Below are 22,975 nucleotides of genomic sequence, written 5' to 3' on the forward strand. Positions count from 1 at the left end.
GACCTTTCAAAATAAAAAATAAAAAGGGCTGGCGGTGTACCTTGAAGGTAGAACTCCCCTGGGTTCAATCCCTAGTAACACACACACACACACACACACACACACACACACACACACACACAAGAGCAAGTACAAACAAAAAAACAAAAAGCATTCAAGAATTGATCCTCAGGAGATCACACTTTTCCTGTACTGGGAGGCACTGCTTCTGTTTCCCTGACCTTGTTAACAAATACAGCCTGAGAGGCAATTGCACACCGTGCTTCTTCCCACACAGGAAGCTGGAATCAAGGGTTCTTAAGTGGAAAAACAAACAGCAACAAGATGCTGGGCACTGTTTAAGTGTCACCAACTGAGGCTCGCCCTCCTAAAATCTTCCTTGCTGCCACTCTGCTTCTGAGTGATATGAATAGATTAGTTCTTTTATTTTCTGCTCCTTCCACCAGAGTAATGGACATTGCCAACCATGTGTTGGATAGCCAAAGTATATTTGCATTTATCTATCAGTCAAAGCCACTCAAACTTAAAATATGGTTTCAGTTTAATGAGAGATGATTCTGGGGAAATGGCAGTGTAGAAAGCTCCGCGGATCTGTCTCCTTTAGACAGCACTCGCACTGCCAGATCTGTCCATTGTAACTATTTTTAGGACCCTCAAATCGACTCAAAGCTTGCAACTTCTAAGGGAAGGTCCTAGACAGTAAATTGATGCTAATTTTGGTTGATTTCAGCTCAGCACAGTAGCAACCCCGTACCCCAACTCCAGCCCCCAGCCGGGAGTTGTGCATATGTTCCTGGTGAACCTGCACAGGGCTCGGAGGAGCTAAAGTGGGCAAAAGGGCCTTGACCTCCAAATATCGGAGATGTGTGCTCTGGTCAGAGAAGTGCCCAGGTGGTCGGCTATTACCACTGCACTTCCCCCACAGCTGGATGCCCCCCTCTTCTCCACCTGAAGTGACAGACTTCCAGGGGGCTGGAAGGGTCAATATCCTTTTACCTTCATTTTTCTTTTTAGGAGCCCAACACTGAAAACTACAACATCAAAACCAGCTACATATGTAGAGAAAATGAGCAAGTGACACACGTGCCCAGGAAAAGGCTCAGGCCCCAAAAGACCTGAGACCGTAAGCTCGTACCTTGAACTGGTGCTTCATAAAAATATCACCTATAAAAAAATGAATAACAGACAACAACAAAAGAAAGCAAACCCTGGAGGAAAGGAGAGAGTCTGATTTGCAGAGTTACCGTACTATTAGGTGTGAATGTCCAACTTTCCTAAGAATTCACAAGTCCTAGAAAGAAACAGGAAAGTATGGCCTAATCAAAGAGACAAAATAAATCAACAGAAACTATAACTGGGGGGGGGGGAGCAAATCTACTGGGCAATGACTTTATTTATTTATTTATTGGTGGTACTGGGGTGGAACCTAGAGGCTTTCTACCTCCTGGCTATACTCCCAGACCTATTTTATACTTTATTTGGAAACAGGGTCTCACTAAGTTGTTGAGAGCCTCACTAAGTAGCTGAGGTTGGCTTCGAACCTGTGCGATCCTCCTATCTCAGCCTCCCAAGCGCGGGGATTACAAGCGTGCATCAGCACACCCAGCTTGGACAATGACTTTAAAACAACCATCTTAAAGAAGCTCTGAGAGCTAAAGGAAGATGTGTAGAAAATCAAGAAAATTTTATTTCAACAAAAAGGAAATAGCAATAGAGATAGAAAACCTAAAAAGAAATTCTGGAACTGAAAAGTATAGTAACTGAAATTTAAAAATCCACTAGAGGGATTCAAAGATAGAAGAGAGAATAAACTTGAAGACAAGACAATGAAAATGATGGAGTCTAAGAAGAACACACACACACACACACACACACACACACACACACACAGTAAGGAAAAAACTAAGACATTCTCAAACAAAAGCTGAGAAAGTTCATTAACACTAAGCCTACCCTGCCAAAAAAAAAAAAAATGCTTAAAAGATCCTACATGGTAAAATAAAAAGACATAAGACAATAACTTGAAGCCACATAAATAAATAAAGATGGTGGTACACGCTTGTAATCCCAGTACTTGAAAGGAGGAGGAGGACTGCAGATTTGCAGCCAGCCTCAGCAACTTAGCAAAGCCCTCCCTGATCTAGCAAGAGACCCTGTTTCAAAACAAAAAATTAAAACAGGGCTGGGGGTATAGCTCCAAGGTAGAATGCCTCTAGTTTCAATCCCCAATACCACAAAATAAAGAATAAAGATTCAATAAAGCTAAATACATGGGCAAATATAAAAGTTGGTATTATTGTAACAATGTTTTGTGACTCTGATTTTTGTTTTCTATGTTTAAGAGACTAGTATTTTTTATTTTTAGTCTAAAACTAGCATTATTTAAAAAATTTAATGAGACCAGTTTTTAAAAGAACACAGCAATAAAATGGAATAGTTTAGTCATTAAAACTACATCTATATGTATCAACATGAAAAGCTAATGGGTATACTGCCAAGTTAAAAAGGCAATTGCAGGGGTGGGTGTGGTGGCGCATGCTTGTAATCCCAGTATTTGGGAGGCTGAGACAGGAGGATCGCAGGCTCACAGCCAGCCTCAGCAACTTGTGAGGCCCTCCACAACTTAGTAACACCCCATTTCAAAATAAAGAATAAGTCAGGTGTGGTGGCGCATGCTTATAATCTCAGCATTTGGGAGGCTGAGACCTAGAGGATGGAGGTTCGCGGACAGCCTCAGTTACTTAGTGAGGCCCTCTGCAACTCAGTGAGACCAGGTTTCAAAATAAAGAATAAAAAAATGGGCAGGGGGTGTAGCTCGGAGGTCAAATGCCCCTGGCTTCCATCCCCAGACCCAAAAAGAGAGAGAGAGAGAGAGAGAGAGAGAGAGAGAGAGAGAGAAAGAAAGAAAAAAAAATAGAGCTGGGGGTATAGCTCAGAGGTAGAATCTCCCTGGGATCCGTCCCCAGTACCACTTAAAGGCAATTGTATAACAGACAAAAAATTGTAAAATAAAGAATGGTTGAATATTTGCACATGTAGTATACGTGTCAATGTATGAACATATATGTTCTTCAATACATATACACATACTAATTCAATATTTTGCTGAATGATAAATACAAAGAAAGAAGTTGGCAAAAAATGGTAGCAGATAGTAGTAGTTATACTTAAGCAGCACGTCTTATTTTGGGTTCCTAAAGCAGCAGGCCCAAAGACAAGGTTTATTGAGGTACCAGGAAACACTGAAAAGACAGAGAAAACAAGACACAGAAGAAGAAAATACAGTCTGCTACTGAGCAAGTTACCACAGTGGGGGCAGAGGCTCGGTGCCGCTGGGATTCCCGGGAGAGAGAAAGACACACCTCAGATATCCCAGCCAAGAAATGAGAAAGCCTACGTGCCCACCCTTGAACAGGATGATGAGATCACAGGGGCACTAACTCTCTTGGCCCGGGGGGTGGGGGTGGGGGTCCTCCACATGGGCAAGTCAAGGGAAAGCCTGCACAACAGTAATCCTGGACACGTGTTACAAAACATTGTCTACAAATAATAGGATGATGAGAGCGGTGGCGACTCCTGGAGGATGGGTTCAAAAGACTGTCCCTCCTGACAGAATTGTGTTTGGAATATAACATATTTGAAATGTATTTTTTAAACTTGAGATGATACAAATACCAAAATACCAGTTGTTCTAGACAAAAGAAATGCTTACAATTAAGCCAGTAAATACAGAGAGAGGCCTGGGTCTCCCCCTAGACAACGTGCACAGAGGCCAGCTGCCCGGGGTATCAGCTTGCCTGACAGACCGGGCACTGTGTCCTGAGGAAGGAAGAGAGCTGGAAAAAGCAGTTTTGCCATTTTTATTCACTGATCATAAATATAGTCTCATGAGCATCTGGGTGATCGTGAATGATGTGCTAGCACCTGGAACATGACCATCAACGGAGCCCTCTGATTCGCCACCGCTGGCCGGAGAGCTTGGTGTCTCCCCTCACCAAGTCTTCAGCTCTGTGGGGACTCTCCTTCCAGTGTAGCAATTTTATTTCTGGTTCATTCTCAACAATTAAAAAGTCGTAAAAGACTGTTTGCAAGAAAATATCAAAGAGGATAAGAAGATTTTCAGTTCTCCTTAAGAGTCTAAAAGTAAAAAGGAGAGTTAGGGAGGAGGAGGAAAGGGAGAGGTGGTGGGTCACCACTTCCTTCCTTTCCCCAGGGCATTTTACAAAACAAAGCCGCGGAGGTCAATGCTGCTTGGAGATGGGCTGCGTCTCTCTGATGAGCCACTCCAGAGCTTCCTGGCGGCCCTGTTTCTGCAGTTCCTTCCCGATCACATCCCTGCAGGTCTCATGGTAGCTATTGAGCCAGTCGAGCTACAGGGGAAAGAAGGAAGGACAGTATTATACACCATCACACCATGACATGGGCCGCAAAGGCCGGCAGGGAGGGGCCCGTGTGCTGAGACCACAGCTGAGAGTAAAGGTGCACAAAGCCCTTCTCCCTGCTCAGAACACGATTTCCTTCTATCTTCCTAAAGATAGATGGGACCAGGCCACACTGTTCATAAAAAAAGAGCTTCCAGGAGAGTCTACTCCCTACAGACTGGCAATGACTGCAAGGAAACCAAAAATGCCTGGTGGGAGCTATGGCTCTGGGCTTCCTTGAGTGCAGTGCAACTTGTGAGCAGGCGCTCCTCGTGAGGGGACCCTTGGAAGGGATACCCACAGGCCAGGCTTGTGGCCTCGGGTGGCTCTGAGGACTCCTTTTGGAACTGTCCTGCAATACGCTGAGCTTCCCATCCTATGTCTACCGAGGGGGCTGAATAAACTAGGATCAGCCAAGCCAGGTGGGTCTTGTTTCTGGCTGTCCTTGATGGTCAAGGACTGCGGTGCTATAGGACAGGGCTGGGAGTGAGCTAGACCCTCGCTCCCGAGGGGAATGTGCCACCACACCACGAGATAGAAAAAGATGAAAAGGAAGGTGCTGATGGAACCTGGTACCTGGGTGAGGGCTGATCCACTAGGCCTGCTGGCAAAGCTCTGTAGCAGGCTAGAGGGTAAAATCTCCCTCCTTGTGGAGTAGGAGGAGAAGGCTGGAACAAAGCAAGTTTTATCATGAAAACAGTAAGCCACTTCCTTCCTTGTCCACAGGACGAACCTGACCATAACCTTGCTACGGCAAGACTGCTGAGACTGGCACTGCCATTGGAGCGGCTGTAGCAACGGTACCCCATTCCACTCACAAAGACAGTGGTGTTAGAAGGAGAAGGCTTAGGAAATGCAGTCTGGGCCTGGTACTAAGGCCTGGCTAAGGGTTCGGGATGGGCTTATGAGGCAGTAATGGATGAGGACAGAGATGGAATGGTGGTGTCACCTGGCTCTGAAGGCCAGGGCAGAGGACTTCCAGTGATAAGAGCCTGCTAGCCTGCTGGGAGGTGAGAGAAGGGGGAGAGGTGTCAAATACAGGGGAGCTGCTATGTATGGGCAGCAAGGCCAGGCAGGGCTACAAAGCAGCCTCCCTACCCCTCTTCCAAAGCAGCTCAGCAAGGAAGGCAGCAGTGGCCTGGTGGAGCCCTGGGGCACAGGGACACTCCTAGAGCCCTCTTGGCTAGCTGGGAGGCTGGGGACATCGAAACAGCCTCAGAGGGTCCTTAGCAATAGCCCAAGGCCCTGACAGTCTGCAGCTGTGCAAATTCACGTCTAACCAAGGTCCTCTGCTGCCATCTGGTGACAAATGATGGAATGCAGTCCAACCTGAAAACTCCCTAAGCAACTGTAAGAGCAGACTGGGAAGCCCAATGGACAGAAGCCTGGGGTCTTGTCCCTGCAGACAGATTAAATATCAGACTTATTAATGGGTGTATAGAAAAGGGACCTTCTTTCAAAAAGAAACAAATGATATAGTACTTTGCTTGGTATGTTAAATACTGCTGTTACTTGTGGAAACTTATTTATAATCCCCCAAATAGAAGCCATGTCCAAGGATAATTATAACAGGCACTGGTTCCTCCGGGCACAGGGCCTGTAAGCAGGGTGGCTCCCATGCCCATGTGTTCTTATCCCTTTCACCTAAGGCATCACTTGTGGGGGCTGCAGCAGAGCCATGAAGACACACCTGTCACCAGGCTGCTCACAGGCTGTTTCTCACGCTGTATCTCCCTACAAGCTGAAAAAACCAGTATCAACAGGCCACTCTTGGCTGCTTAAGTGAGAATGCTGGGGTGAACCACGCAGAGGAAGGCCAGGCAGGGAAGGATGACTTTATTCTCTGGCCCATCTGTGAGTAGGAAAAGGCAGAAGAGGCTTCTAGCTAGCAGCAGCCTATCCTATAGCTTCCTGGGCCCTGGAGGTCCTTCCCTTAGTGCCAAGAATGAGACCCAGTCAGGCCCCATGAAGGATGTGGCCCTGCCTCCAGAGATCACAAAACCTCTTCCTAGAGTATCCGCTTGTCCTGCCTTTGGCTCCCAGCAGTCACCTGCCTTCTCAGGGACCTCTGACCCCTGCCTGCTCTGCAACTCGTATCCTGGCTTCCAAACTCCTGGCTTAAAAACTAGTTTGTCTGCCAGTGCTATTTCTGCTTGTTTCTGAACCTTGTTTCTTTCCTGACCCTGACCACCTGCCTGATCCCTCCAGCCTTACTTCAGGTCCCCCAGCTTGCCACCTCACCTGCCTCACGAGCCTGGGGACTTATTCTAGGTTCCGAAGGGGTTTAAAACCTGTAATCCTTTGAGCTTGATAAGTGAGCACTATTGTGTCCAAGGATTTGCAAAGGGTTAGACAGCCCAAGTGACCACGGCAGCAACAGAAAGGCCAGCACTACCTCCCTCCTCAGCTGGGTGAAAACTGGACATAAAATAGATTTTGCTTCCCATTTCCTTAATGTTGTACACAACATAAGAAAACAAACTGCACGCGCAGTGGCCAAGGGGCCTCACCATCCATCTGGCTTTCTGTAGGGAAGACAAATGGGCCCGTGTTTGCTAAACAAATCTCAGTGCAGCTATAGCAAAGCAGTGCAGCTATTTCTTCCACAAAAGCAATGGCCTACTGCTCCTCCCCACAGCCGAGAGAACAGGACGACCACTGCCTGGACACCCAGCCAATGTAGGAAGAGCCCCAAGTGTTCAGGAGACCACAGACGTTCAGACTCAGCTGGCCTCCACCTCTAAGTTAAAAAGTGAGAATGGGCTGGGCATGGTGGCACACACCTGTGCTCCCAGTACCTGGGAGGCTGAAACAGGAGGATTACAGGTTGGAGGACAGGCTCAGCAATAGAGCAAGACTCTCCACTTTGCAAGATCCTATTTGCAAACAAAATATAAAAAGAGCTAGAAAGTGTAGCTCAGAGGTAAAAATGCCTGAATTTAATCCCCATTAACACACACACACAAAAGTGAGAATAAAATGAAGAGAATTTAGGGTAGCTGTGCACGCCACCCCTATCACTGCCCTCCTCTGCACCCCAAAACTTCCACATTACCTCTTTGTCTGTAAGAGAATCCACATCTATCATTTTGGTCTGGATCGGAACCAAGGTTAGAGGTTCAAAGGTCAGGCTTCCCCTGTTACTGAAATTGTACTGTAGGAGAAGAAAGAAAACAGCAGTTTTTATTCTTCTCTTGCCATGATTAACCATCACAAGGTCTCTCCACCTGGCCTGGACTCCTCAGAGCCAGATATAACTGAGAGCCAAGAAGTGGTTAGCTGGTCACCCTTTTCCACAGGCACACGAGGGGCATAAACATAGCTGACGCCCCTTTCCAAGAGCTGCCCCACTGGCAAGCCTGCACCATCGGGACAGCCAGCCAACATACCAAGAAGCCCCAGCACCAGGACTGCAAAGCTAACAAAGCAGGAGCAGGCCATAGCGTCACGGCTCAACAGCCCCTCTGCTTTTGGTTCTCAAGACTCTGCTGGGGTATAAGGAACCCAAATCTTTATTTTCAATAATCAGCTACGTGGTCAGCCTTGGCCACTGGGTGGAAGCACAGCTGTCTATCCAGACACAAAGCATGTGCTGGGCCTCTGTTCCCTGGTGGGCCTCTGGGAATGAAGTGGAAGGCCTCTTCCACACACAGTGACTTCCAGGTGCAGAAAGAGATCGGGGGTGGGGGGGGGGTGGGGGGGTGTCAACCTCCTTGCAGCCTTAGGAAGCTGCTTTCCTTAGGCTGCTCATTTGCATAATCACCAGAGGGGTGGAGCAAATGACTTGTTAGGTAAAGCCTTGTGCTTTAACCCTGCAGCCTCTTGGTAACCCTGACAGGGGAGAGGGTGAAGCACTTGTACTGGACTGTCTATGAGGCCTGGCTCATAATAAAACTCAGGCTTCCTCAACATTACCTGATAAAATCATCTGGGGAGGGTAATGAGCTCCCAGCCACCCGGCTCGGGCCCCGGACACTATGACTCAGGGCCTGGCAGGACCTGGGAATTGGCACCTTGAACAAGCAGAGGGGACATCACAACAACAAGCTGCCTCTACAAAACAGCTTCAAATCACATCAAGCAGGGGCCAGCTGGGGTTTCCATGAGAACAGCTGGGGCCCCAGTTCACTAAGGATTTTCTTCCTAGCTTGGCAGGGAAGTACAGTAAATTCTATTAAGAAAGCTCCATTTGGGCCCAAGAATAGAACATTCTTGGCTCTGAAGACAAAAAGTCTTCATTTTCTTACAACAGAAAATTTTTTAAATAAATACTCACCTTGGTCTTCACAGGAACCACCAAGACAACATTCTCAATGCGAATCCCAAAAGCCCCATCTTCATAATACCCTGGCTCTAAAGCAAACAAAATGCCACAATGACCCCAATACGATGCTCTTCTGCTATGTTTATTCTAAGTTGTTGTATCATATATTTCTGGAACAATTCTGAATTTAGTGAAAATTAATATTTATACTTAACCTTAACTTTTCTGGTTTCAAGTTTATATGTAAAACTTTTTTGGGGGGCAGTGACTTTAAAATTAGGAACTTAATATTTTGACTTGTTTTGCAGTGCTGGAGATTAAATCTACCACTGAGCTGTGTTCCCAGCCCCAGAAAATTTGACTTTCAAACTTTATATTCAGGTGAATTCGCTCGAACAACCCCCTCATGTTACCTGGTAACATGAGGCTGTAACTATCTTCTGTATTTCTATCTTTTTAATAAACTCTTTTAAATCTTCAAAAAAAAACTTTATATTCAGAGGTAAATAATGATTCCTAATAAAAAGACTTCCCCCAGATTTTTAATTTAATATTAATTGTTCTTTCATTATTTCTAAAACTGCAGCTGGAAAAAGTTTTCATTTTTTATGTTTGTCACTGCATTTCTTGTACACATTATTTCCTATTGCCGTTTAGTAATTTGGAACTTGTAAAACTAAATTAAAAGTTCTAATTTTGGCTATTTGAAATAAAAATTACATAAAGAAGAATTACTTATGAAATGCACTTGTATTCCTGGATTTACAAAAGTAGAGAAAATGATTGTAATTTGGTACCAGTTGCTTTTCTTTGAAGAAAATTTATGAATAATTGAAGAAGAAAAAAAAAGAAGTAGCCCACAGTGAAGCTGCACACAGAGACACTTTCACTTCTGGATGACCACCTCGCCTCACAGGAGGAGAGGCAGGCAAAGGCCCACCCTTATCTAGGGATGAGACCCCAGAGATGCCTGCCTCCACATGGCCACATTTCTACAGGCACCTGATACAGGACAGTACAGACCCTGAGGTTATGAACAAGGGCTCTGCTGAATAAAGCATGGTGTGTACTCATGCATCACATGACACAACGATGGAGACACTAAAATATATTTACAAAGATTGGGCAACAGGTGGAGAAAGGCTGTATGTTAAATAAGCAAGCAGAATACAGTATGTCCATTACGATCTTGATCATTTTTTAAATTTCTACCTATATATATAAAAAAGAGCTACCACAGTAAAATACAACATCGTCTTTTCCCTGGGTGGTGGGACTACAAGTGATTTTCCTATTCTTCTTACATTGTTCCATGATCTCACTTTTTCTAAAATGAATATGTATTCCATTTAGAGTGAAAAAAGTTTGGTTTTGCAGTTGCTATTAATTCAGGAGGGGACATTATTGCCAACCTAATTTAAAACAAAAAATAAGAACACAGAACTGTCCCAAAGACTCAGGGATCCCTGTATGACCCCTATGTGAGGAACACCTACCATCTGTGACAATCATGCCCGCCTCCAAGGGCTCATCGGAGAACGTTTTATAACTGATGCCACAAGGACCCTCGTGAACATTCAGAAAAGACCCGACACCATGTCCCGTTCCATGCAGGTAATCCAGGCCAGAATCCCATAAAGCTGAACGGGCAAAGGAGTCTAGAAGGTGGCCTGAAAGACACATAAAGAGGCACTTGATGGTATTTGTGGAGCACTTTAGAGATTAGATTTATTATGTTTGGCTCCAGGAGAAAACTGAAACCAATGGGTAAAAGTTCCTGGAGAGTTCAGATTCCAGCCCAGCACAAGGAAGAAACTTTCTAACAATCAGAGCTTCTCAGGAGCCGGTCAGAGCAGTCTGAAGCTAGGCGTCACCTGTCCAGGGTGCTGGTACAGGGACAGAACCTGCTACAGAGGCAAGCTGCATTAGGTGACTCAGATACTCCCTCCTCAGCTCTGGGACCCGAAGTCTTCAGAATTATAAAGATGAGATTCTAACTAGACTTCAGGCAGGACGGCAGGAAGGATGGACAAGAAAACTGAGGCTCAGGGAGATTGAGTACATGCCCACATTCAAGGCCCAGGTCTTCCCAGTCCAATGCACAATCCACCAGTCCTCCAGCAAAGCAGTAAAACAAATAAATCCCAACAAGGGTCATCAAAGGAAGCACTGGCCCAGGGTTGCGGCAGGAGGCTGTACGACTCCCACTTGAGCCCTGAGGCCTTCCCGTCTGCCCTTGCTGGTAGCCACCCAATGCCACATGTGGTCAGAGTAGAGCAGAGCAGCTGAGGTCAGGCCTAATCCTAAGCCTGCTCCTGGGGCTGTGCTGAGCTTGGTCAGTGCACCCAGACACTTCATCCCATTGGCGCCCCTACTTCCCTGGCGGGCCTGCAGAAGACTAGGGGCTGACACAGCAAAGGGAAGGGCATGTGATCCACTCAAACTTGGACATGTTCACCTCCTGAAGGAGAAAGAGAGCCTGCCGTGTGAGAGAAGGAACCACCTACCTTTGGTTCCAGTCGGGAAAATGGCTGCACTCACAGCTATGTGGCCCTTGAGGACATATGTGAAGCATTCCTGCCAAAAAAAACCCAGGGGCACGTTGCAGAAGGGGGACAGACATTTCAATCCTATAGCTCTCTGGTAGTTGAGAAAACTGTGCCTCTAAAAATTCTTAGCAATGCTACAGAGAAAACTGGAATGAAAAGGAAAAAAAAAATCTAGCAGATAAAAAGCCTAGCCATGGGCCAATTGTTCAGAAATCTTGAAATTAAATTTAGTAAAAATGCACCCTCAGAGAGATGACCCACAGGATTTACCATGTAATGAGCATTCTGATACATTCTATGTCATGTGAGCTTTTGAAAGGATGAAGAAAATAATAAAAAATACTAATGACCTCACTACTGTTGACAGTGCGTACACCCAATCCCACTCTTCACTGTCCTGTCGCCCTCCCCAGTCACGGAGGGACTGAGCAGCATGCCAAGTGGCAGCCCCTGATAGTGGCATCTGGCCTCACAGCCAGGCATCTGGGCTCCTCACCGCCATGTCCTCCTCAGGGTCTCCCCTACTGCCCTCGCAAGAAAAGTACTTCTTGGAAGGCTGGCGGCTTCCCAGTAAGGAGCAAAGCAGGACCAAAACTCTACACTCCTCAGTCTGGTCTGGGACTGGTGTGAGGCTCTTTCCACTGCACAGAGTCACATCACAGGGCTCCTGCATCCAAGGCCTAAACTCTTCTAAATAAGGTGCTGGTGACTACAAAGGGACAGGGCAAGGCACCAAGACTAGGAAACCTGGCCACTGCATCACAGAACACTCCCTTCCTTGGATAATCTCCTCCCAAAGGAGCTCTGGTGGGGAGACACATTCACTCAGAGACTCAACCAGCATCGCCGAGCAGGGACTAAGATCCAGGAACTCGCTGGCTCATGGAACTTCACACAACCAGCATGGGAGGTGGGAACTGTTCCCCCCATCTCTGTGGATGCTAAGTGCTTTGTTCAAGATCCTAGAGCCAGCAAACAGCAGAGAGCTCTGAAGCCAGGTCTCCAGGCTCCCAATCCCCACCTCTCCAACTCACACCTCTGCTTCCCTCTCCCTGCCTGTAACACCAGAAATTGACAGCGTCTGCCATTTCAAAAATTCCTTGAGAGGTGAGTGTGTAGCAGACACACTGAACTTGAAAAAAAAAACATAGCTCAGAATCAAATCTGGATGCTGCTTATAAAGCATATGTCTCACTACTCCCTTATCCCCAAAGAGAGTTCCTGACTCAAGAGAAGGACGAAGCTATTTAAACTTGAACCTGGCCTGCCTTGCCAAGAGAATGCTTTTAAAACATCTCCAAATGTCTTACCCCCCAATAATTAATTAAAAGACCTCAAAAAGCAGATAAACATAACCACAAAAATGACAGATTTTACTATGCCACCTGTGATTTTTACTTATTTATACAAGCCCTCTTCATGAAAGCAGTGCTCTTCTTAGGAACACAGAAAAGGGCCTCCTGAGTCTCTTCCTCCATCTTACCTTCTCAAAGACTGTAGGAGTCCCAAAATGCATGGTACGCGTCACATCTGTAGTCCCATCCCTTTCAAAATTTAAAAAAAAAAAAACGAGTTCAGTTATGGTAACCTTTTTTTTAAACATGAATCAGGTGAGCGTGTGGAGAAAATGGAACCCTCATACACTGCTGGTGGGCATATAAAGCTGAGCAGTCACGCTGGAATACAGTCTATAGTTCCTAAAAAGGTGAAACATAGTTACCATATGTGCCAGGAATCCCACTCCTACATATACACCCAACAGGTCTGAAAATATAAGTATACACAGAAACCTACACATGAATGCTCACAGCAGTGTTATTCATAATAGCCAAAGAGTAAAAGGAACTCAAAGCTCTAACTAAGTGAATAAACAAAATGCAATGGATAACACAAAGAAATATTATTCAGCCATGTGAAGGAATGAAATACTGATAAGACACCACAATATAAAGTAACCCGTGAAAATATTACACTAAATGGAAGGAGCCATATATTATACAATTCCACTTATATGATGTGTCCAGGACAGGAGAACCCATAGAAAGTAGAGGGAAAAGGGCGGTGGCCACTAATGGGTATAAAGTCTCTCCTACGGTAAAGAAAATGTTCCAAAATTGATTGTGGTGATGGTTGCACAAATTAGCATATATAAAAAATTAATTTTATGTCTTACATGCATTAACTGAACGATATGTAAATTATATCTCAATAAAGTTGTTATAAAAATGAGGTAAAGTATGGCTGCAAAGCTGGCTTGATGAAGGAGGTGTGAACTCAGCCCTGACACAGTCTTGGTCTACAACGTGAAGACTGTTCCATGACAGACACCATCACTGGGTTTATGGGAGAGGAGGATAAAGTACACAGGAGCTATTTCTAGCAAAAAAAAAAAAGGGGGCCAAGATCCATTTCCTCCTATTAGGAAAGCAAGGGGTTTACTGCACAGAGACACTAAAAATACCCAAACACATCTCTTAAGAGACCCTGGTCCACATCCCTGATGCAGAGAGGAAAACTCCCAGAACCCTTCTAAAATTCAGAAATGAAGAGATTACACCATTATCAGTGGTTAGCTGCAGGCCCAGGTGTCCCATGGTGAGGCTGTGGTTATATCACAATTGGCTGAGCTCATGTAATAACTGGGCCCTCCACAGTCCCAGCTGTAGGAAAAATGGAACTCTCAAAGGTCTTGCTCCATCTTTCTTGTTTAAACAGTCTCTGCTCTTGCTCCTTCTTGGAGTTCCTACTGAGACCCAGCCAAATCGTGGGCTCTCTTCTGAGAAACTATGCGCGAACAACTAACTGAAACAGTGAGACATGAAGGAGAAAATTCAGAAATTTAGAGGCCGTCCTCACTCCTCATTCATTCATTGATTCAAAATTAACCCTTATTACTTACAAAAGTGCTGGGGAGCTGGCGGGCAGTTCTACGGGCTGGGATTAAAGCTTTTCAAAAGTTCATTTCAGTTATTTATTTAGTACTTTAACAACTTCCAGCCAAGGACTCAACATTTCTATCAAACAATCTTCTTTGTGGGAAAAGAGTTACAACTGGGCTATTTCAACTAGGGGTGAGAGAAAGGACAAGGGAGGACTGAGTCTATCAGGGCCCACACAGAGTGAGATGGACAGCTGGGTGTTCTCAGCTAGAGAGCAGCCTGTCTACCCACTCAACCACCTCGAATCCAGAGTCTAGCTCTACACGACCCCCGTCCAGCTCACTTACTTGTATTGAGCACCCGAGTCAATGAGGTACACCTCATCCAGCGACAAGGTCCTATTCGTCTCAGGGACTGGCCTAACAAAGTCAATTAAAAATTAGTTATTCCACCAGTGTACAAATTAGGTGAATTTGAATATGAGAAGAAGGCACACAAGAGTGTCTTGTGCTATTCTTAAAACTTATTTAAGTCTGAAATGATATCAAAAGAAAATGTTCCCCAATGAACTGGTTATTTTAACCAGGATTAAATTTCTACTATTTAAAGGCTCTCTAGACCTATCTCCCCAACTCGATAAATAGCTCAGGAGAAGGAAGAATAACACTTCTTTATATCTACCTCTGTGTCTGAAACAAAACAGGTGTTCAAGAGATAATTGTAAAAATCAGAAAAAGAACCACAGAGACAATAGGAATAAGCCTGAGTGGAGGGGGTGGGGACAGGAGCAGCCTCGTTAGTCTCTGGGGACCCTGGGCCCTGCCTCAGCCTCCAGGTCCCTCCTCCTGTCCCGACTCCCTCAGAGGCCCCCCCACTCACTTCTGAGACCACCAGACAGGCAGGGGGAGAGAAACAAACGAAAGGGATTCTGCTGGAAAAGGAATGGGTTCTAATACTCTTCTGCCAGAGCACTTTTTCCAAATGAACACAAGGTATTTTTAAAAAGTGGCCCACTTTCCTCATTCTATTTTCTACACAATTATCACTGTGCTGGAAAATACCCAAAGGGATGAGTGCATTCCAAGTCTCCTCTCTGCAGGTGCCACCCCTCTCCAGCAAAAGTTCACCAGGACACCACAGGCTGAACTAAAAGTCAACCGAACATGGGCCCAGCTCCAGCGCCCTGCCTCTAAAAGGCTTCTATCAGCCCACCATGAAGAAATGCAGAAGAAGCTAATTCTCCCCCCTTGGTTTGAACATTTTTAATGCTTTAATCATATGAAAAATTCCAGGATAGTCTCCAGCCAGGAAATTCATCCTGAGTTAAACTGAAATCCTTTTGATATTTTTATGTTGGAACGGAAGCATTAATGTGAGAGAACTGTACAGTCACATCTGTGACTATCTCCCACACATAGCTTCAAAATATGCCCCAAGACTTAAAACTCCAAATGCAATTATTAAGAAGGGGAAATAAACTGTATCCGGATACAGCCAGAGAGAAGACCTAGTGTTTTTTTCCTGACTGCACATTACAGATGGGGAGGCACAGACTCGAGGTGCAAAGCAAAGAGGCTGAGCTGGGCAAGGCTGAGGCTGCAGCCTAATAGCCGCACGCAGTTACATTTCCCTTCATCTCCACCGGCAGCTCTGCCTGCCAGTCCCGAGCACAGCAGAGCCCTCCTGTCTCTCTTCAGGGAGGCTTGGCTCTGTGGGTCCCTGGGTTCTCTTTAATCACATGAGAAAAAACTCCCCTAGACCAGGCTGCCAGTCTTCAGGCCCAGGGGCAGGGATGAGGGCTTTGTTATCTCTCTCCCCAAAACAGGCTGCCCATCAGCTAAGTGGAAGGGCTTTCTATACAGAGGTGATCGCACTCACAAGATGGATGCACTAGTACACTAAGAACCCTGTCATCATTAAGAAAGAAGGAAACACTCAAAAATTCTGTCAGGGCTATGGATGGTTTCTGCAGCCTCAAAGAAGAAAGAGGGACATGCGTTTGACAACACTGTGGAGAATGCCATACTGGGCCTAAGCAGAGATCCCCAAAAGGCAGAGGCATGGGGCTGAAGGGAAAATAAGACCTCCAAGGTCATATTTCCCTAACTTTACAGTCTCAACAGACATACAGAGGTGGGCACAGGGGCCTCTGGTAAAATAGTGTCTCTCCCCTGCTCAGACTCCTGTGCAGAAGCAGCAGCAAGGCCAGGCCACGTGCTCCTCCGCATGCCTTACGCGTAGTGAATGATGGCGCCGTTGGGTCCCGTACTGGAGATGGTCGGGAAGCTCAGATCTACAAAGTCAGCCTGCTGCCTGCAACAGAGACAAAGGCAGAGCGGCTGAGAATTCTTGACTGTGCTGGGCAGCAGAGCCCTTCCAGCCTCATTTAACTTGCCAGGGAAACCAGCAGGAGGCTCAGCTCTCCCAGACAGATCCTCACCTGCGAAATTCCTCAGCTTTGTCAGCAGCTGAGATCTCTGTCACACCACCTTTGGGAACCTGTGAGAAAATTGCTTGTAAGTCATCCAGTGAGATAAATTCACAGGTGCCTCGTGCATGTTAAAAGGGAAAACATGAAAATCCTGCTTTTTCCTCAATTCCCACATCCCAAGTGTCTAATCCACAGGACACAGCTGGTGTCTCCTATTTACCAGGGAAAGAACTTCCAAAGGCTCTCACCAAGCTATCTAAAGTAGAGGATCTCTATTCATTTAATTTTTAACTCAACTCTTTTTCACAGTATTATGTCTCCAAACTTCCCAAAACTTAATGCACCAAAGTTTAAAAATTCAAAAGCAGCAGGTGTGGTAGCTCATGCCTATAATCCCAGTAGGTGGTAGGTAGAGACAAGAGAATTGCAGGTTCAAGGCCAGCAAGAGGTAACTTATGGCCCTATTTCAAAATAAAAATAAAAAGAGTTGGGGATATAGTTCAAAGTTAGAAGGCCTCTGGATTCAATACCCACCCACCCACCCCCACACACAGCCATTCCTAGGAAATATAATAAATCAGCTTGCATGTAATAATAAGAATCATTTTTCCTTATAATGAAATTCCACTTAAAATAACTCCCTAGCCCAAAAAGGATCCACCCTGACATGGAATTTTCTTCCTCCTTGCTACTATATTTTACAATTAATAATTTTCATATAAGCTGGGCGTGTAATCCCAGCATTTGGGAGGCTGAGACGGGGGATCATAGTTTGCAGACAGCCTCAGCTACTTAGTGAGGCCCTCCACAACTTAGTGAGACCTTGTTTCAAAATAAAGAATTTTAAAAAAAAAATAGGTCAGGGGGTGTAGCTCGGAGGTCCAATGCCCCTGGGTTCCATTCCCAGACCCACAAAAAAAAAAAAAAAAAAAAAAAAAAAAAAAAAATTTCCAAATATGTGTGCATGTATCAAAGTTATAGAAAAAACTACCACAAGAAAGCACTAAAATTAGACTAAGATCTTAGCCAGCATAACAACAGAGCCAGGAGGGGGCCATAGTTACATGTAGATATGTCAGATGTAGATATGCCAGAATAACCTATATCCATGTGATGGATAAAGACCAAGAACCAACCTCTTTCTCCAACCAGTTAAAGAGTTCACAGAGGGCAACAGCATCTTTAATCTGTACAAACAGAGACATTTTTAAGTTATCTTTCAAGGTCGGATGGCCAGATTCAGAGCCCAGCCCTAGGTAATCTGGGGAGGGCCACAACATCAGCTGTTGGGGCTTTACTTGTGGACACCTCCTAGAAGCTAGTTGCAGCAATTCCCTTATCAGAGAAAGGGCTGCTCTTAGTAGCTGAGGCACAAAGCAGGAAGGGCTGCACCAGAGTGTGGAGCAGCTCCCCTAAAGGCTGAACTCCTGCCCCACAGGAGCCAGGAAAGAAATGTCCAGAGCTGTCTCTGGGCCCTGATCTTTCTAGAACTCCTGCTGCCTTGAAACACAGTCTAGCCTTTTTTCATCATCATCCCATCTTCACCATCCTCTACACCATCATCACCAATATCTCTGTGTCCTGTTCCACTCCGTAAAGATCTAGCCCATCAAGTATTTTATTTCATTCTCTCCTCGACTCTGGAAGGCCGAGAGAGAAGACTGGGGCTCAGAGAGATCTTATCCGGCTGCCTCTCACCGTCTTCCGCACCCGCTCTCTACTCACGTGAGCCCGCCTCATGCCTTCTGACTCAGCTGAATTCTTCACGGCTTTGGCAATGCAGATGGGGGTATAAGGCATGCAGCAGCGATGATCCTAGGGGCAAAGGCAGCGGATGGGAAACAGCCAGACCAAGGCAGCCACCCTGCACCCTGCCAGGAGCTTGAGATAAATCACTTGAGAAGCTCACACTCAGGCCCCACTGGCTGTCCCCTGGAGCCCCACCCCTTTCAGTTAAAAGAGCTAGAGCTGGTCTGAAAAGAGCATCAAACAAGGCATCCTCCTCAGAGCCCACCTCCGCGGCTCCTGAGAATGCTGGCTGCCAGCCACTGGCAAGATATCACTTTCCAAGCCTTGGTAGCTGTGGTGACTGGGTTCACTAACTGCCCAAAGCCTGACCGAAATAACCCCTCTCGCTGCACAAAGGAGGCTTTTTTCCTGTCTGAGGTGCAGATGGCCTAAGGAGGGAGTTCTCCTGCTCTCTCTGTAGTCCCACTCAGTGGGCATCCTCAGCCACTGTTAATGGTCAGATCCTAGAAAGTGGGGAGAGGCCCTTCCAATCTGAGGATGAGTCAGAATCCAGTCCTGTATGACAGGGAGCAGGGCTCAGCCTACCTAGCACTTGTACAGAGCCCCTCAAGTTGTTTTCATACTCCCTCTTCTCTCTCTCTCTCTCTCTCTCCCTCTCTCTCTCTCTCTCTCTCTCACACACACACACACACACACAATCACAATCACATACTTCATGCAATGGGGAAGGCAAAAGTGACCCCTACTTGGGTCAAGAAAATAAAACTCTGAACTCTGAGTGACCAAGTGGCGTGCTAGAGGTCATGCCCAGTGTGACAAACACAAGGGCTCAACGACAAGCCAGGCCTGGGCTCTTCCCAGGATGGCTCAGTGCTCAGTGGAAGAGCGGGTACTGCTGAGTCTGCCAAAAGCCACTTGGCAGCCAGCCACCAAGGCAAACCCCAATGAGAATGAGGCAACCAGTCTGCTGTCTCGCACCACGAGCAAGAGCCCAGTGATCTCTGACAACCCGCAACGCTCCTGCTCCCGGCCTCAGGTCTCCTTAGCTAAAGCACCTGGTGGAAGGAGGTATGGAGAAAAGGTCTCCCGAATCCAGGCATCCTCACAACACCTGCATGGCTTCTGCCCTAGCTGCCTTGGCCCCTGCACCCTTATTTACTTTTTATTCTGTCTTAAATATCTGTCACAGCATCAAAATCTCATATGCTACTCACATCATTTTCTTTTGTACATTCAATGCTGAAACAAATGCATTTAAATAAATTTCAATATGTGTCACCTAAGATCACCTCTCACAACCAGCAGACATAGGCCTCAGTGAGTTCAAAGGGCCTCAGAACCCTGACATGGCTCCAGTTCTATGGCTCATACAGTAAGACGACAGCTCAGATCCCGTGACTTCTGCTCCACAGACAGATCTGCGAAGAGGCTACAGAGTTAGGACAGGCCAGACTGGGGCCACCAACCTTGGGGATGGCCTCGCTCACGGCATAGCTGGCCTTGTCGCTGACCCACACCTTGTCTCTCGGAGACAGATCAGCGCACAGGGTCTTTAGCTTGCTCAGGATGGACTTGTAAGGAAGCACCTGAATTCTGTATTCAGCCTCCAGACCCAAGTCAAGAAGCAGGTGCTCCTTCACACTGGGGGCATCTATGCGGTCACCATCAATGAAGAGCCTGCAGAGGGACCAGAGGTGGGTGATAGGAAGGGGTGGGGGTGAACAAGACACGCACACCCACTGGGATCCATCTTCTGGCAACCCAAATCAAGCAGATTTTCCTTCCCAAACTGCGCTCCCTGTCCCGTGTGGTGTCATCCTGCACCGCTTCCACAAAGCCAGAAAGCTTGGCACTGTCCTCCCTTACCCCCTGATCCCTTCTCCAGTAAGATCCTGGGCCCTACAGCTAGGTCCCCACCACATCTGTCCAGCTGTTTGTAGCCTGGCACAGTTACTACCCAGGCTCCGGCTACAGTCACCTCTCAGGCTCCGAGCTTGGCTCCCCCTATCCTGTTTTTCATAGTCACAATATTCTAAAGAGTTTACAAGACTGATCACTCAGTATCTCCCCAATGTCCTTAGGACAGGAGCCCACACTCCTAAGTAAGACCACAGACCTTTTTATTTATTTAGTGTTTTGAAGACCCCTGCTCACTTTCTAGCCCCACACTTTGGCTCTGACCACACTGGACCACTCCAGGTTCTACACACACTCCTAAAAATGCTCTTCCCTCCACTTATCCCAGGCTGCCCACTCTTCCTCACCCACCACCCTCCTAACTCATCCTTGATATCTGACTCAATAGCACTCCCCCCAAGAGTCTCCTTTGATCCCCAGTCTAGGCTAGGCCCCTAATACAAGTGCTCATCTTCCCAACGCTAACCCAAAACCCTATCTGTGTCCTTCAACCTAGACTTAAGAGAAGAGGTACACAGAGCAGGCACTCAGTAAATATGTTGTCCAAATGAAAATGCCATCCAACAGAAGAACAATGGCAGGAAGGCCACAAACCGTGCTTTGAAAAGATAAAATGACCACTTGACAAAGCACAGTTTAGGGTATTTCCCCATGTCATTTTTGACCTTCAAAATGACTAGGTTTATTTACACTGGGGGCCCAGAATTGCATAACTGAGTGTGTGTGTGTGTGTGTGTGTGTGTGTGTGTGTGTGTGTGTGTGTGTGTGTGTGTGTGTGTGTGTGTGTGTGTGTGTGTGTGCGTGCCCTTTGCATTGTCTGCTAGAAATTCTAGAATCAAATGTGTGGCCTGAACAAGATTTTGCCACAGGAATTTTTTGAAGTAACCTCACTGCAGCTTTGTCCTACTGTCCTCATTTCGCTATTTTTAATCTCACAATACTTTAAATGTTTTCATAGATTTCAAGTCATTTGAGGGGTTAAAAGAGAGGCGGGATATAAATAAGTACCTACCCTTAAGGAAGACAAGAAGGGAACAGGAAAGGGCAGGGAAAAGGAAGCGCATCAGCAGAACTTGAGGCAATGGCTGGCCGGACAGGGACAAGGGCCGGGAGGAGCTGGGGCAGGGAGGCCCGGGGAGGGGAAGCACTCACATGATCGTCTCTAGTCCTATTACTGCATAGGAGAAAAACACGGGGTTGTGCTCCACATCTGATCCTCGGAGATTGAACAGCCCTAAAATCAGGAAAGCAAAGCCCCAGTCACCTGCCTGGCTCCGAAGGCAAGTTTGGAGAGGTAGTAGAGGGCAGGGCTCCGACATGAAATCCAGCTGCTATCAAAGGACTTGCCTGCATCTCTCAGAGAGGCAGGGCCTCACTCAGGTTCCGCCTCTGAACTGCAACTGCTGGTGTCCGCCACCTGATGGCACCAGAACTGAAGCTTATGTCACCATACCCTGGCCATACCCCTGAGATCGGAACAGAGTTCTTACACAGAAAACAGAGAAATGCCCACCAGAGTTGAGATGACCCATCTGGTGGTGCCTGCCAGGTTTGGCTTTGCCACACACCCCGACATTCCCCAGTAAGGGCAAGGAGGCAAGGACTGCTTCCTTCTGAGACAAATGAGCTGGGGTAGAGACACTGAAACTCACCCGCAAGGAAGGGGCGCGAAGGAGAGTCCCTCTGAGCCCCGTGGAAGCAGAGCTTCCCTCAGAGGCAGAAGAAAAGCAGTGAGTCATGAGGCTGCGTCCCATGAATGAAACCAGAGCCCGTAGGCCACCCACAGTCCCTGTTACCAGGAAGGGTGGAGGGCCCATCTTTAGCCAGGGCCGGGGTCTGGTAAGGTCACTGAACACTTGAGAAACTGGAGGGACCGGCAGAGGCACAGCTCTGGTCCCAGGGATTCCAGCTCCCAATGCCTGCTTTCAGGAGGTTCAGAGGGCAAAAAAGCCCCAGTGCCAAAAGTGCTTCCTCTGTTATATAAGAACAGCTTCTCAAAATAAAGCAGCAAGGCAAAAGTACCTAGTACTTTTTAAAAATGATACAGCACCTGGGCTGGCAAAGGTTGATAAGATGGGTCAAAAACCCTACTATATACATATCTTCCAACTCATAATGCCACCCCTAAAGGCCAACCAGAAAGAGGAGGAAGAAAATTATCAGAAACTAACATACGCACTTATGAATCAGGATTTTGGTGGTAACATTATAATCTATTATAGGAAAGCTAAAAATAATCCAAAGATTGTCCATAGGAAAATGGGTAAATAAATTATGGTATAACCATTTAATAGAATACTTAATGCTTAAAATTACACATATGTATGTTTAAATTTTACAGATACATTAAAAAACTGGCTCTAAAATGATATAGGCATAGAAATATTAACACTGATTGTCTCTGGGTAACAAAAAATAAGTGACTTTTTTTCTTCTATTTCCTCTGCATTTTCAATAGTAGGAATGTGTTTTTGATATACTAAAAGAGAGAAACTAGCTTTGTGTTTGATATACTCAAAGGGAGAAACTAGCTCTCTGATGCTGGAGTTGTTAACTGGGGATATAAGTCACTGATCCATTTGACAAAAGTTTGGAAGGTTAAAGAGATGAGATGGGACTGAAGAGATAAGAAGTAAGTAGTGGGTCTTCTTTCTCCAATAAAAAGCAGTGCTCCTTCTCAGTTATCCTGAATAAAATCCAGTCAGAAAACAAGAGACAGGATAGGAAGTTTCAATCGGATTCATTCAGGTTCTAGAAGGGGCAGA

General features: G+C 46.2%; 1 protein-coding gene across 3 annotated transcripts in view; it reads right to left on the reverse strand.

Annotated features, from left to right (window-relative positions):
* Nucleotides 1–4,241: 4,241 nt before the first annotated feature.
* The window catches only part of XPNPEP1 (X-prolyl aminopeptidase 1), a gene marked incomplete at both ends in the record, with an annotated part of 52,811 nt that continues 34,077 nt past the window's right edge, over nt 4,242–22,975 (reverse strand). Inside the window, 13 exons of one of the 3 annotated variants that reach the window (XM_080694695.1) lie at nt 4,242–4,370; nt 7,477–7,575; nt 8,698–8,774; nt 10,182–10,355; nt 11,193–11,262; nt 12,718–12,778; nt 14,461–14,532; nt 16,349–16,426; nt 16,554–16,612; nt 17,681–17,731; nt 18,270–18,359; nt 19,760–19,970; nt 21,363–21,444. In XM_080694695.1, coding sequence (XP_080550821.1) covers nt 4,242–4,370; nt 7,477–7,575; nt 8,698–8,774; nt 10,182–10,355; nt 11,193–11,262; nt 12,718–12,778; nt 14,461–14,532; nt 16,349–16,426; nt 16,554–16,612; nt 17,681–17,731; nt 18,270–18,359; nt 19,760–19,970; nt 21,363–21,444 — 1,253 coding nt within the window. The remainder of the gene's footprint in view (nt 4,371–7,476; nt 7,576–8,697; nt 8,775–10,181; nt 10,356–11,192; nt 11,263–12,717; nt 12,779–14,460; nt 14,533–16,348; nt 16,427–16,553; nt 16,613–17,680; nt 17,732–18,269; nt 18,360–19,759; nt 19,971–21,362; nt 21,445–22,975) is intronic. The other 2 variants (XM_080694696.1, XM_080694697.1) reach the window with 2 other exon arrangements.

This window comes from Muscardinus avellanarius, assembly GCF_963383645.1.
Source record: "Muscardinus avellanarius genome assembly, chromosome: 4".
NCBI lineage: Eukaryota > Metazoa > Chordata > Mammalia > Rodentia > Gliridae > Muscardinus > Muscardinus avellanarius.